Source organism: Poecilia reticulata, chromosome 7 (genome assembly GCF_904066995.2).
Source record: "Poecilia reticulata chromosome 7, P_reticulata-male-v2, whole genome shotgun sequence".
In the NCBI taxonomy this organism is placed as follows: Eukaryota; Metazoa; Chordata; class Actinopteri; order Cyprinodontiformes; family Poeciliidae; genus Poecilia; species Poecilia reticulata.
The window spans coordinates 11,377,347-11,391,371 of NC_088836.1; the positions used below are offsets into that span (position 1 = coordinate 11,377,347).

The following is a 14,025-nucleotide window of genomic DNA, read 5'->3' on the forward strand; positions in this document are numbered from 1 at the left end:
TGAAAATATTAAATGGAGATAATCTTATAAGACCTGTATTTTTATTGGATTCAAAACTTTGTCAAAGAACATGCAGAATATATTTTTTTAATTTTATGAAAAATATTTTGTTATAGTCCAAAGAAAATATAGGGAATTGGCAGGTCAGACCTGAATGAAAACTCAAAGTTGGTATTGACCAGCAAAGGTTGGATCGGTTAATGCATGGCACATAAATCGTAACGTGACACCAGATATTGCAATTCAACACATGCATCTAGTCTGTTAAATAGCAGCCGCAGCATATCAATTCAAGGCTCTTCGCTTTTATGGCCTCCATGTGACATTTTGTTGTCTGATCAGAGGCTAGAAACAAATCCTATATTTCCTCAGACCACGTTGCTCCTTACAGGGTCTGAGATAAAGATGGAGGGTGTAAAAACTGCCCCCCTCTTTCCTGCGGTAAAAAAACTACAGAACAAAAGAGCTCGACAAACTATGCAGCCTATCCGGCCGGCCACCTACCTCTGAGTCACCGCAACAAGAAAAGCAGTAAAGTCATTTTTACCTTTTCGTTGTTCTGGAACGGTTTCGTTTTATGACTATAAGAAGGGACAAATTAATAGGGACACAGCCCTCTTTATCTCTAAGCAGTTTATGGGTATTTAATTTATTAGATAACAGAAGGAGCTGAAATAAACCAGACAGAAGGAAGTTATAAAATATCTGATGTTAAATCAAGTAATTAGCACTTTACTGCAACTGGTATTCAGTTTTCCTTTTTCTTTAAAGCTAAGAATATGAATATATCCCTGTCTAACAGGACGTGCTTGCTCACACATCAAGCTGGAATCATCCAAAATCATCCTTGTTTTAAGGATTTCCATTGTACATCCTGTTGGTTTTAGAACAAAACCGTATTTCTTAGTTTCGTTGTACATCATTATATGAAAAATAATATTTGTCTCCAAGTTTTTATTAACTGTGCTGACAGATGAGTTAAATAAAATAGATAAAGATTAAAGTGTGCAAAATAACCCCATTAATTATTGAGAAAATTATCGATAAATTAATAAAATAAGTAGTTTAAGCCTCGTATGACTTATATGATATATAATCTATATTTTTTATAGCATTTCCAGTGGTCTAATGTAAAACAAAATATCTAGATTGTGGTACTTTATTATTGTTATTAGACACATTAAAATTACAATTCTGTAAGTTGAATAATTGAACAATTAAATTTTTTTGCCTCCTTTACTGTCCTTACTGTGCATGTTGCAATAACAAGTTATTAATAATAAAGCAATTATTTCTTACCACAGAATATTGTCCTCTGCTGAATAAATGTGCCCAATTAAAAGTTTGGAATCTTTTTTTTTTCTCTGTTAAATTAAATGATAAAGCTATATAAAAAAAGGTGAATGCATATTAAAGTATTTAGTCACATTTATAAAGGGTAAAAATGTGGAAAGCGCTATGAATAAAATACATATAGATGATGACTTAAAAAATGTACTAAATAATTGATTTATCACTTCAGGAAAAGACAAATTGATGTTTTTTTCCTGCAAATATTAAGCTCTATATTTGACGATCTTCCGTTCTTCTAGCTCTTATTTTGTCACATGATTTTCCAATTCAACTTTTTAATTCAGTTTGAGGAGCTTCTTTGTCTCATATGTTAGAAACTATTTAATTCCAGTGGCTGTGGAATAAAACCAGCACAGTATGAAGTTTACTGAGACAGTGAAGAACACCAGATGGATCTGTTTTAGTAAACAAGAGGAAAAAAGTGTAAAAAAAAAACAAAAAAACAAATAAAATACAGTCGTGTGAAAACAATTAGGTTGCTCTAATACAGTCTGTTTGTTTTTTTTTGTTTTTTTTTAACACTGGATGCTCAACAGAAATAAATTAAATCATATAATATATATAAACAACAAAACCAGAAGAAGCTTTTTCGCAAAATGTAATAAAAATGCATTATCTGTCAAGGTATAGATTCAGATTGACTATTCAAAATTGGAGTCAAAATCAGAATCAGATATTTTTGGCAAGGTTTCCACATAAAAAAGAAATTTGACTTCTGTTCCTCACATATATATATATATATACTTTAAAGGCAATTTTTTTAAAAAGGATAAAAAGAACAGTATACATACACTTATTGTACGTACTGACATTTTTTCACATAAAGAAAGGGGTTCCTGCATTTTAAACATGTCTATTTTTGTTTCACAGCAGAGTAGCTGATGCCTTTTCATTGAGGCTGTTTAGAGAAACAGCCTCAAGAAACAGTCTGGTTTTTGAAAATAAAACTCTAAAGCGCTAATCTTACGGTACAAGTCCAAAGAAATTGTTTCCAAGATAAGAAACAATTTGTTAGCGGCCTTTTTCCTGACCCTGAAACTGTACAAGTCTTATTTAGAAGCGACATCTCCAAAAGGAGATGGTAGCCCCTTATGATTCTGATAAGAGACTTAAAGAGTTCTCAAAAATAATCTGAACTCAGCCATTTCACAGTAATGGTCTACAAGTGGAGAACATTCGAAACCACTGCAACTACACCAAAAGTTTGTCCTGAGAACAGACTGCAAGATGCTAACACAAATCCCCAAAACCTCAAAATGGTCAAATCAGAACCTAAAGCAAACTGTTGCTACTGCTGGTGTGAGAGTGCAAAGCAGACTGCAGGAGTTTGTTTCATGTAAGATGCACAAGTAACAGACATTTACTCAGCAAGAAAAACAAAAAGCCCAGATTGACATTTACCTCAGAAGAAAAAGTTCTGGAATAGTGTTCTTAAGGCAGATGAATAAATAGAAACTGTGCAGTAAATCCACAAAATACTGTCTGAGGATGAATAGATGTAAAAATCTTGGACCGAGTCAGGATCTTGATTAAATTGAAATGTCCTGAAGTGGCTCCAGATGAGCTGAACGACCTGGAAAACTTTCAAACATCTCACAGCTGGAGGTGAGGAGTGGAGCAAAGTTTCCTCATGTCCAACCCGGTGGAAACATCTCACTGAGGTTGTCGCAGCTAAAGAGGCCAACAGGGTGTCCAAACTATTCCTCCACTCAAAAACCACTTTTCTGCTCATATGTTTTACTCAATGAGCAGAACGAATGCAATTAAAAGACTTGTTTTTGTCTGAATGTCAGATTTTTTTTTTTTCCACATGGGTGCATCTATGAGGAAACTAAAGTGGATATAAGGGTGTGGGAAGATCCTGACATCTATCAGGTTAAAGTCTCAGTTTGTACTTACTCTTCATCTGTCTAAGCAGCCCTCTGTCTGTTTGGGAGACAGAGACATTCCCGCCTTGAGAGCATCGAGGAAAAACCACATCAGGCAATGAGAGAGAGGAAGAAAAGACAAAGACATGCAGAGGAAACAGATGAAAGTGGAAAGATGTAATGAAAAGAATTAGACAGAAATATTTAGGAGGTAAAAGCACGTTGACAAATTCAATCACAGACCAACTTATTTTATTTTATAAGGTAATAGTTTTATCTTGTTACTCTTCCCCTTACTCCCTCTTTATGGATGATTTACTTTCGAGCATGGTGCCACATCTGGATTTTCACCTCATATTTCTCCAACAGCTGCTGAGGACTGTTCACAAGCAGTAACAATAAGTTTAGTAACTTCTTATCCCCAACGTTTCCTACAAGCAGAGCGGCGTCCGTTTGTGAGACAGAGTGATATCGGGCAGAGGACCACTTAAGGAAATAACTGAACTCTAAACCAGATCTCGGGGTAACGGGACGCTCACATCATTAATTTACAATCTGTTATTTAGAAGGCCGGGTTTGAACGCCGCTCATCTTCACCAGGAGTGATAAATTGGTGGCTGACACTGACACACACACACAAACGCGCATGCGCACCCCCACATGTGCAAACACACACACTCTCCACTTTCTAAGAATAACACAGTAAAAGTATGAAAGCAAAAAAGTGGGGAGACTTGAGGAACAACAAAAGGAGGCACTCACTTCCTGATGAGGAAGATGGGCGCCTGTTGTCGGTGGAGCTGGGGGCGGTGCTGCTGTTGTTCTGGGTGGTTTGTGGCCCGGTGGGCAGCGGAGGAGGAGGAGGGGGCGTTGGCATCGGGTTGCTAGGGGGAAGAGGAGGTGGTGGAGGCGGCTGCGGAGGCGACACAGATTCCTCTGTGGTGCCATTTTCAGAGGTGGGGGCGGGACTCTCCGCAGGCTCCTCCAATACCGAACCCTGAAGGAAAGAGGAGGAAAACGCAGATGATGTCAATGACGTGACGCATCCCTAAAGTCGTCTCTTTCCTAGAGTTTATTGGTGGTCAATGATCGGGAGAAGAGGACAGAAGTTTTAGCAATCATCGTTTCTTGGAGCGTCTTATTGAAGTTCCCGCTCAGCTTTTCACATTTCTCATGGACACAGCCACAAAGCTGATTTTGATATTTTATTTGTAAAGAACTGACATTGTTAGATTGTTTATTGGAGTGGGCAATATGGACTTACAGTATATCATGATATTTTGTGGCACTATTGTGATAACAATAAAAGTGACAATAACTACTTATCTTTTTCAGGTAACTGTATTGCTGTGACCGCATGGCGCCGCAGTTGTAGCCTCAAAATCACAAACACTGCTCTTGAAAAACAGTCAACATTTGTAATCCACTTCTGTAGGACACATGATGGAGTTTGATTTGTGTCACTAAACTGCACACAGTAACAGCATTTGATCATATTTTCAAATTTATTTATACGCTGATCAAACAGTGGAGAAAATAGTAAAACTAACAATCCCAACGGTTTTAATTGGAATTAATTGGAATTTATTGTGGCAACAATTAAATAAAGAACTCTTGCCTTGCAGCAAGAAGGTTCTGGGTTCGATTCCCGGCCCCGGTCTTTCTGCATGGAGTTTGCATGTTCTCCCTGTGCATGCGTGGGTTTTCTCCGGGTCCTCCGGTTTCCTCCCACAGTCCAAAAACATGACTGTCAGGTTAATTGGTCTCTCTAAATTCTCCCTAGGTGTGAGTGTGTGTGTGCATGGTTGTGTGTCCTGTGTGTCTCTGTGTTGCCCTGCGACAGACTGGCGACCTGTCCAGGGTGAACCCCGCCTCTCGCCCGGAACATTAGCTGGAGATAGGTGCCAGCAACCCTCCCGACCCCACTAAGGGACAAGGGTGTAAAGAAAATGGATGGATGGATGGATGGAACAATTAAATAATATTGTATTATAAGAAATTAATCTTATTCAAATGATGAATAACATGATAAACCCCCATCCCAAATTGTTTATATTGATTAAATAACTAGTAACAAGTTTATTATGCCTTGCTTGTGAAAAACCATCAGCATATTTTGAGTTTGCATGATGAAAGTCCTGTACTTCTGCAATGAGGTGTAAAACTATTAAATTCTTGCAAAGGCTGCTGCCAGGGACAGATGCACGCCTTGTTCTTGTGTCCGGATGTCTATAAAGACACAATACCCTCACACGTAATAAAGGAGCTAATATGACCTAATCCCACAGGGGGGAATCCTGCGCGGAAAACGGAGCGAATGGACCATCTGCCACTGCAACCGATAGTCCTGCACGCGTCGACACGCTCCAAAACCATGCTGGAACTCAGCTGGAGGCGAATTAATGGACTGTGACATCTAACTGGATCTCCCACCGCCCCCCGGCACTCCTCGGACGCGTGCTCATCATTGTTGCTCCCTTCACTTTCCAGGCCTCCCCGGGGAGTTGAGGTGGAGGAGGAGGAGGAGAGAGGAGAGAGGAGGGGCATCCAGATGGGTCATGGCGGCACGTGCCGGTTCCCTTGATTAGCCCTTCCATCTGCTGGGGTCCTCGGAGACAGGGAGGGGCCCCTCTGGGGCTCTAATTGGCTCAATGTGGATTATAGCATGTGTCCCTCCTGAACACCCGCCACTCCTGATACTCGTGGGAGTTTCGGGTTTCTCCAGAGACATTGATCATTGACTCCAGCTGACTATTTATTCATCCTCTTGTGCTTGTGAAGTTATGTGGAAGCAAACAGGTGGTTTAAGCAGCCATTTACTAAAATGCTTCAATATTTATCGATGAACCCAAATTAAGACTTATAACTAACTGCACATGTCCATATAGCTTTAATCACAACCAGTAATTTTTAATTAATTGTTTTGTTTTATGGGATTTCTTGCTGTGAAACACAAAGATGAAACAGAAGAAGCATTTATTTAAATTACTTCTTACGTGTAATCTATCTGGAATAACATTTATTAAAGCGATTTGACAGGCAGTGTTTAGGAGCTTTTATAAATAAATGACACGATTTTCAATATGCGTTATTAAATTTATTTACTTTGATTTTATTTAGATTTTTTAATTTGGCAATTATCAGATTTGCCTCTTTCTTGTTTCAAGAGTGTAAATTTACATTTCATTCACATTTATTAATAATATCAATAATACCTGTACATAATAATATTATTACATGTACAGATAATATTATTACAGATTATAATATTATCTCTATTATTTTAGAGATAAATAGCAACTAAAACTAAATTAACTTATTTATATCAGTATGCTTTCACTTTTACCACTACACACTTTGCACTTTTTTGGGGGGGTATTAGAAATATTATACTGTATAGAATAAAAAATAGATCCATTCTATTATGTAACCTATTGTATATGCTACTATATAAAACTATATTTGTTTTTATGTACTGAAATAAATTATTACTCATAGAAAAACGTTTAAATTAGATTTTTGTTGCCATTTACAGGAAGCTTCATGTTCCAGTGCCGGTCATCCATTTAGCAAATGACGCCTGTATAGAACATTTCCACAGAGGGGTGGAGACAAGAAGTGACGGAAATGAGGAGTTGGAGACTGGAAAATAAAGGGTCAAGACAGTAGAAGATTATGTAACACACTGAGTGGTAACGCTCAGGCAAATTACTGCCCGTCAGTGTTGTAACCTTATGCCAATGCCCAGCTAAACCACACCCAAAGCTCTGACCTCACGCAGCAGCAGCATGTCCACGCTACCCTGGACACTGACAAAACATGCTAAATAGATACATTTTCATTTTCAGTGAACAAAAAATGAACTTTCTGCTACGTTAGCATCCTGCATGAGTGAAGCTTTGAGAAATCTTGTTTTGAGGTCCTTTCAACATATTTAGGTGTCTTCAACTTGCCTCCTCGTTGGGCGCCATGACTTTGCTCCCACGGGGCTCCGCCGTGTCGTTGCCCAGACTCTTGTAGTAGTCCCCAGTGCTGGGCTGTTTGTTGAAGCTCCTTGACTTCCTGTTTGAATCCACTCGCCGCAATTTCTCGTGGCTCTCCCCAAGAGTCAGCTGCTTCACAGATTTAAAAAGAGAAACGTACACGTCAGCTTAAAACTCCCTATGCATGTTTTTTTTTTCTTTTTTCCAGATGTTTTTCATACTGTGTGAAAAATTAAACCATGTTTATGAATGTGTGTGGGTGGCAGGAGGAAAGCTGAACACCAACAGAACAATGTATTTACTCTGTTTTATTGCTGGATTAGCTCTCTCGTGGGGATCAAAGCTGCTTTATTTGAATAGCAGAACAAGGCTCTAATTTAGCCCATGTAAAGCCCTGGCATCCACTGTATGTTTCACCATCCACAGCCTGTTGGGCCACATCCAGATTTTATAATGAAGTGAAGGAGAGAGCAGATCACCGACTTAGCCACGTTTGTTTTAGGAATGTCACTTTCTGCTTTAATATTGTGTAGAAAACTGGATTTCTAATAAGACAATAGTCAAATATTCTCAATCACAGTTTTCGCCATACAAAATGTACCTGAGAGGCTTTACATATTTAAAAGCTTCTGTGGGGAAAAAAGTTTAATTTTCACATGTAAAAAAAATAAAAAAGTTATATTTCCTGTTGGTTTCCAATATGTTTCCTTCATGCAAAAGGCCTTAAAATTTGCATGAAGTTATTGCCTGAAAACATAGCTATGCAACAAAACTTCCTGATTCTCATACTTTATATGTCTGTGTTTCTCAAAAACTTGTGTTGCAAAAAAAAAGGATACAAAAAATTTCTACAAGTACAAAAATCTGTTTCAAACACTAACATGAAAAAGATATGCAAGTTTTAAAGCAAAAAAAGCTGCTTTGCCTTTCAAATCCAAGACTGAGGAACAGATTTGTATTTATTTACATCCAAAATGCTGGCACACAACTTGGACTTTTCTTTTTTTTTGTTTTTTTTGTTTCACTTAACCCAAACCAGCACCTCAAAGTGTTGGGACGTCTGACATTGACATGAGTGAACAGAAATAATTGACAGCTGACCCCTGACCTTCTCTCTTCCTGTGCACTCTCGTGTTCCGAGTTCCTACAAGTAACTTTAATTGTGTTGACTCCTGTCTGCTGTCAAAGAGATGGTCCCTGAGCGCTCATCAGCAGGCGGGGTAAAGCGAGCCCGGAGAGATGCAGATGGATCATCGTCCCCCGGGGAGACGGGTTGACAATAGCAAACGTACAAAGTGTTTTGCCAAACCCCCCCCCCACACCCTTCACAATCTCTCATTTACGCAGACTCCTTTTCCTTTCATCGCACATATCTGTCTGTCAGCAGGAAGTGATATATGGCTTTTGTTCATGTGTCTCCTTATGTTTTTTAATTTTATTAGCGTACAGAACAATATCAAGTTTGTTCAGTCTGTTTGTCGGACATGCACATTTACATGTCGTCAAACACAGGGAGGCAATTTGCGTCAAAAAATAAGATCGCTCCGATGAATAATTTAAAACAAAGTGCTTTTTTTTTTTAGCAGAAAAACTAAACAAGTCTGATTTATTGCTCGAATGTAAAACAGCTGAAATATGCAAATTGGAAGGAGATGAGCTTTGTAGAAAGAAGAGCAAACGAAAATAAATAATGAACAAGAAAAAATTTCCTCAGAAAAGCAAGCACACTTTACCTTACTGTTAGGAGTCCACTGTTTCAGCGGCTTTCTAGTCTGGACCGAGCCACATCCGCGCAACCCAGCAGAGCCGACGGAGAGCAGCTGTCACCAGATCCAGCGCCTCACCTTCTCTCCGCTCAGAGCCTACGCCTGTCACTCTACCTGGACCTCTCACTTTACCCACAGGCCTCATCAATAACCTATTGGGCCAGCTCAGCAGCGGCTATGATGTCACCACCGTCCCGTTGACTGACCACACCCCGAACCCTGCCCAGTTCCGCTTATGCAAAGCACAAACTCCCATGTGTTCCTCTGGCCGTCGCCTTTGCCACACGCAAATCCTGAGAGGCTTTGGGATTATCAGAATATTCCAGCCTTTAGTGCAGGTGCAAATTGCACTTGCAGCAGGAATAGTGCCAAAATAAATTAAAAAAAAATGTTCTGATGGATTGCATTCCAAAGAATTAAAACTGGGACAGGCGTTAGCAGTCGTGGTGGTTAGGGAGGTTTGTACACCGCACAATAAACTTTTGCTTTGAGTCAAATGCAGACAAATGAGTCGAGCCATCAACAAAATTCACCCTAGGTTCACTGCAGCGTTAACATGCAGGTGGATTGTTTTTCACTGTTTGGTACACAGAGATCCGATTTGTGTGTCTTTTTGTGCACATGTGTGTGCCCGTGTTCTGAGAGCCAGACCTTATCTAAATTATTAAGACGGGGCGCGCCCTGAGCTGATCACCTGGGCACGGAGGGGAGAGGGGGCGACACTAGAGTTTCATTAAACGTCTCCCCCGCAGAGTCACACAGAAACACACAAACACAAAGAGCTCGCTATGGATGCGTTCTATGGGAAAAACTCACTGACTCACCATTTATAACTGCAATGTGATCTATTTGCATTGCAGATGCATACACCCTGCCAATGCCTAAGCACATTTTATCCTCCCTCAAACCAGCTGGCTGTGCAACGTTTTAGCTTCCTGCGGTTTGCATAAAAACATTCATCAGTCATTCTCAACCAAGTCATACAGGGACCTGACAGCCCGAATCAAAGGGCCCGGTACCCCATACTCCCGGAGAACCCCCCACAGGGCCTCCCGAGGGACATGGTCGAACGCCTTCTCCAAGTCCACAAAACACATGTAGACTGGTTGGGCGAACTCCCATGCACCCTCCAGGACCCTGCTGAGGGTGTAGAGCTGGTCCAGTGTTCCACGACCAAAACGAAAACCACACTGCTCTTCCTGAATTCGAGGTTCGACTATCCGACGGACCCTCCTCTCCAGGACCCCTGAATAGACCTTACCAGGGAGGCTTAAAAGTGTGACCCCCCTGTAATTGGAGCACACCCTCCGGTCCCCCTTTTTAAACACGGGCACCACCACCCCAGTCTGCCAATCCAGGGGAACTGCCCCCGATGTCCATGCGATATTGCAGAGTCGCGTGAGCCAACACAACCCTACAACATCCAGAGCCTTAAGGAACTCCGGGCGGATCTCATCCACCCCCGGGGCCCTGCCACCGAGGAACTTTTTGACCACCTCGGCGACCTCGTCCCCAGAGACTGGAGAGCCCAACCCAGAGTCCCCAGGCTCAGCTTCCTCAACAGAAGGCATGTTGGTGGGAGAAGGCATGTTGGTAATAATGGTAATAATTTGGTAATAATTTTGTTAGAAATTGAATCTTTTTCAACATTTTATGTGACAGACCAACACCAAACAGCACACATTTGTCAAGTGGAAGGTAAAAGATTATTGTTCTCAAATATTTTTTTACAAATAGGAATCTGAAAATTGGAAATATATATTCACCCTTCTTTATTCTGGGACCGTCAGATAAAATCCAGTGGAAGATTTTATGTAACCCGACTACAAAATATTACATACGTGTGTAAAATAATCTCAATATATATATACAGCTTCTCTTGAGTCAGATGTTTCTTAGACCATATTAGAGAACAAACAGCTTCATGAGATCCAAGGAAAACCGCAGGGACTTTAGGAATAAAGTTGTAAAGAAGATTAAAGCAAAGCTAGGTTAGAAAACAACATCCTGACCTTTGAGAATATCAGATCACTGTCAAATTCATCGTCTAAAAATACAATCAACTTAACCCAAACAAAGCAGGAAAATACAACTAAACTGACAAGCCAGACAACCACCAAAGAAGTAGCCATTGGGGTCGTGGAAACTCTGGGCAACCTGTGGAAATCCAAAGTGCTGTTGACAGGACACCTACTAGTTTGAGCAAATGTGTTTTATGAATCTTATTTCAACAGGTTAAATCTCTGAGAGCTGGGTCTCATTTAACCCTTTCACGCATGAATCATAATTCTTTGTGTCAGGATTTTTTTCCTTTTTTTATTTTCTTAAGGTATTAAACAAAAGGTAGAAAAAAAAATTGTGTAAAAAATTATTATTATTATTTTTTTTTTTAGGTGATCAATTGTAATTTTCTCCAAATACAAAGTTGTTATTTGACAAATACATCAGTAGTATTGTTCTTTAGGGGTTATCGGATGTCACAATATTTTTTTTACCTGTAAGAGTCGTCTATAGCAGAAGGAGGGGCCGGGTCGGTCGGCATGCTTTTTCTGCCTGTCGGCCATATTGGATTTAACAAAAATAATTTCTTGCATTTGCAGCTGATGGCCAGTAGTTGGTAGTGTATTTTATGATGCATTAGTGTCCACTTCAGTAGTCTGTGTGCATTTATAACATAAAAATCCACAAGAAGCACAAGAAAATGGCTTTTAGATAGCTGTCCACTGTGCATGGTAGGGTTAAATACATGCCCTGCATGTAAACGGAGGAGCTCTGGTCAGACCAACAGGGAACTCTTTGGCCTGCACTCAAAAACCAGAACTTCAATAGAAAGGTGTAGATTAGTCCGTTCTCAAGGGTTCAATGTCCTGCATGTTTCAGATGGATCAAGAAACCCGACTCAAGTGATAGTTGGTTATCAGAAAATGAAGACGCACTTAGAAGGATTTGAATCAGTGATGTCAAATTAGGGACACGTCTAAAGCAAACCGGACACGTCCTTCATGACTGTAGGCTGGCATCCCTGGTTTAGAGAGAGTGGTATTTGAAAACTAATGTTACAGACGCTCAAAATATCTCAAAAGATATTTTGAAAGGAATAAAGATATGTTCAGTATGCACACTTGCAAAGCTGCCAGAGACATATCCTTAACCCTTGTGTCTAGAAATGGGGTCCAATTGACCCCACACACGTCAAACTTGTATCATTTGCCACAGTCCTCTACGTATGCCTCAGTCCTCACATGCACAAGGGTTAAAAGAACTAAATAAAGCATGCTGAACTTTTTGGATGTAAAATAGCAATAAGTGAAAAATCGTAAAGCGCTTCATCTCGCAACCACAGTTGCGAGATGAAGCAGCAATCAGGAAAACGCATTTCTCATGACAGAGTCAGATCAATCATTGTTGCACCGCTAAATAAACTCATTCACATCTCTGTCAGAAACACGACTCCACACAAAATGTCTGTATAAGCAAACCAGCAGAAGCAGAAGTGACATTTATATTATTGCCTCTTGACACTGCTGCTCCTCTTCAGATGTTTGTGGCCAGATTAATTAGTGTAATTAAAATCAAACCCATCACATCGGGCTCCGTAATGTGTCAGATCAGAGGCCCGGCTCGCTAACAAGCATCTTCTGTGGCCTCGTTAGCCATGCTGACACAATAACATCGTTGTTGGCTCACCGGAGAAGGCACACTGTTACAGAAGAGCTTCAGTCCATTTCATTAAACCCACTGGGGAGAGGGTTGGGGATAAAGCAGCTAATTGCCAATTTATGACAAACACACAGCTCTTCCTGTTTCTCTGTAAAACATATGCTGATGATTAAAAAAATAAAAATAAAATATAATTTCTGGGACATGTCTGTTTTTGATGTTCAGAAACTTTACTGACAAACTGCGAACACTGCTCGTACCTCCTTTTTGCTGCTTTTGCTGTCCACGTGCCGCAAGTTGCTTTTCACCTTCAGGAACTCGGCCGACTGAGGCTCTTGCGGGGGCGGAGGCGCCGGGTAGCTCGGAGCCGGAGGGAGATCCGGCGGAGCTTGAGGGGGAGGCGGAGGAGGAGGAGGATAGGTTGGAGGAGGCGGAGGGTTGGGTACACCATCAGCTCTGATCTCGTTTCTGCTGGCCGTGTCAGCGCCGATGTCTGGGTTCAGCATGTCCATGTAGGCCTGCATGTCTGAAATGGCCGACTCTGATGCACCTGTAAGAAGATGGCGGTCTCACAACAATTCAAGCAAAAATTACGCACTGGCACCGGTTTTTAATTTGCACAATAAAGTTGAAATCGGGGATCTGATTTCCTTTTATTTGTAAGCGGTTTAAGTATGACTGAGAAAAAATGACTGTAGTCACTACATGGAACTAAATTTATGTGGACACACCACTAGGGTGCAGCACCTGTATATAAATCACCTGACATGTCCCCAAGTGAAACAACAGTGTAAATTTAAGGCAGTAACCAAACAGAAACATTGTAAAATACAAAATAAATGGATGAACAAATAAATAACAGTTTTAATCCCGTCGTTTAAAACGTCACAGACCTTGATGTGCGACTGTGGTCAGTTGGGTGGGAGGTCCTCGAGACATTGTAAGGCTGCTTCTTTTCTCTCCGGTGCTGGACTGGCTGGAGTTGGCAGAGTCGTAGTTGGACAGTGAGCTGGACGGCGAGCAGATGTCGAAGTGTGTTGCCTGGCTGGCTGGAGGCATGGTGGTGTTCGGGGAGGAGAGGCCCGAGTCCGGCTGCTTGGACTCGAGCTCCATCGAAGGGTCTCGAGACAAAACCCGATGCTCCACACTCTGTCGCAGGATTATGAAAGAAAGCGTCACTGTACAGCGGCTCGCATTCACATCCCGATGGACTGCTTCAGATTTTGTCCGACTCAAACTTTAACACGTTTTATTGAGATTGTCTGCAATGGATCAACATAAAATAGAGTGTTTAACCACACTTTGGAACATAGCACAAGCACATCGCTAGAAATGAATGACAATTTTTCCATAAATTTCAACTATGCTCCTGCAAAAGAAATCCATTTCCACAGC

General features: G+C 40.8%; 1 protein-coding gene across 4 annotated transcripts in view; it reads right to left on the reverse strand.

Annotated features, from left to right (window-relative positions):
- The window catches only part of espn (espin), a 53,172-nt gene that overhangs the window by 19,697 nt on the left and 19,450 nt on the right, over positions 1 to 14,025 (reverse strand). Inside the window, exons 6-10 of one of the 4 annotated variants that reach the window (XM_017305951.2) lie at positions 13,524 to 13,779; positions 12,891 to 13,180; positions 7,175 to 7,333; positions 3,984 to 4,218; positions 3,253 to 3,306 (exon numbers count right to left, since the gene is read on the reverse strand). In XM_017305951.2, the coding sequence (XP_017161440.2) occupies positions 3,253 to 3,306; positions 3,984 to 4,218; positions 7,175 to 7,333; positions 12,891 to 13,180; positions 13,524 to 13,779 (994 nt within the window). Of the gene's footprint in view, positions 1 to 3,252; positions 3,307 to 3,983; positions 4,219 to 7,174; positions 7,337 to 12,890; positions 13,181 to 13,523; positions 13,780 to 14,025 lie in introns of all 4 variants that reach the window. The other 3 variants (XM_017305950.2, XM_081608876.1, XM_017305953.2) reach the window with 3 other exon arrangements.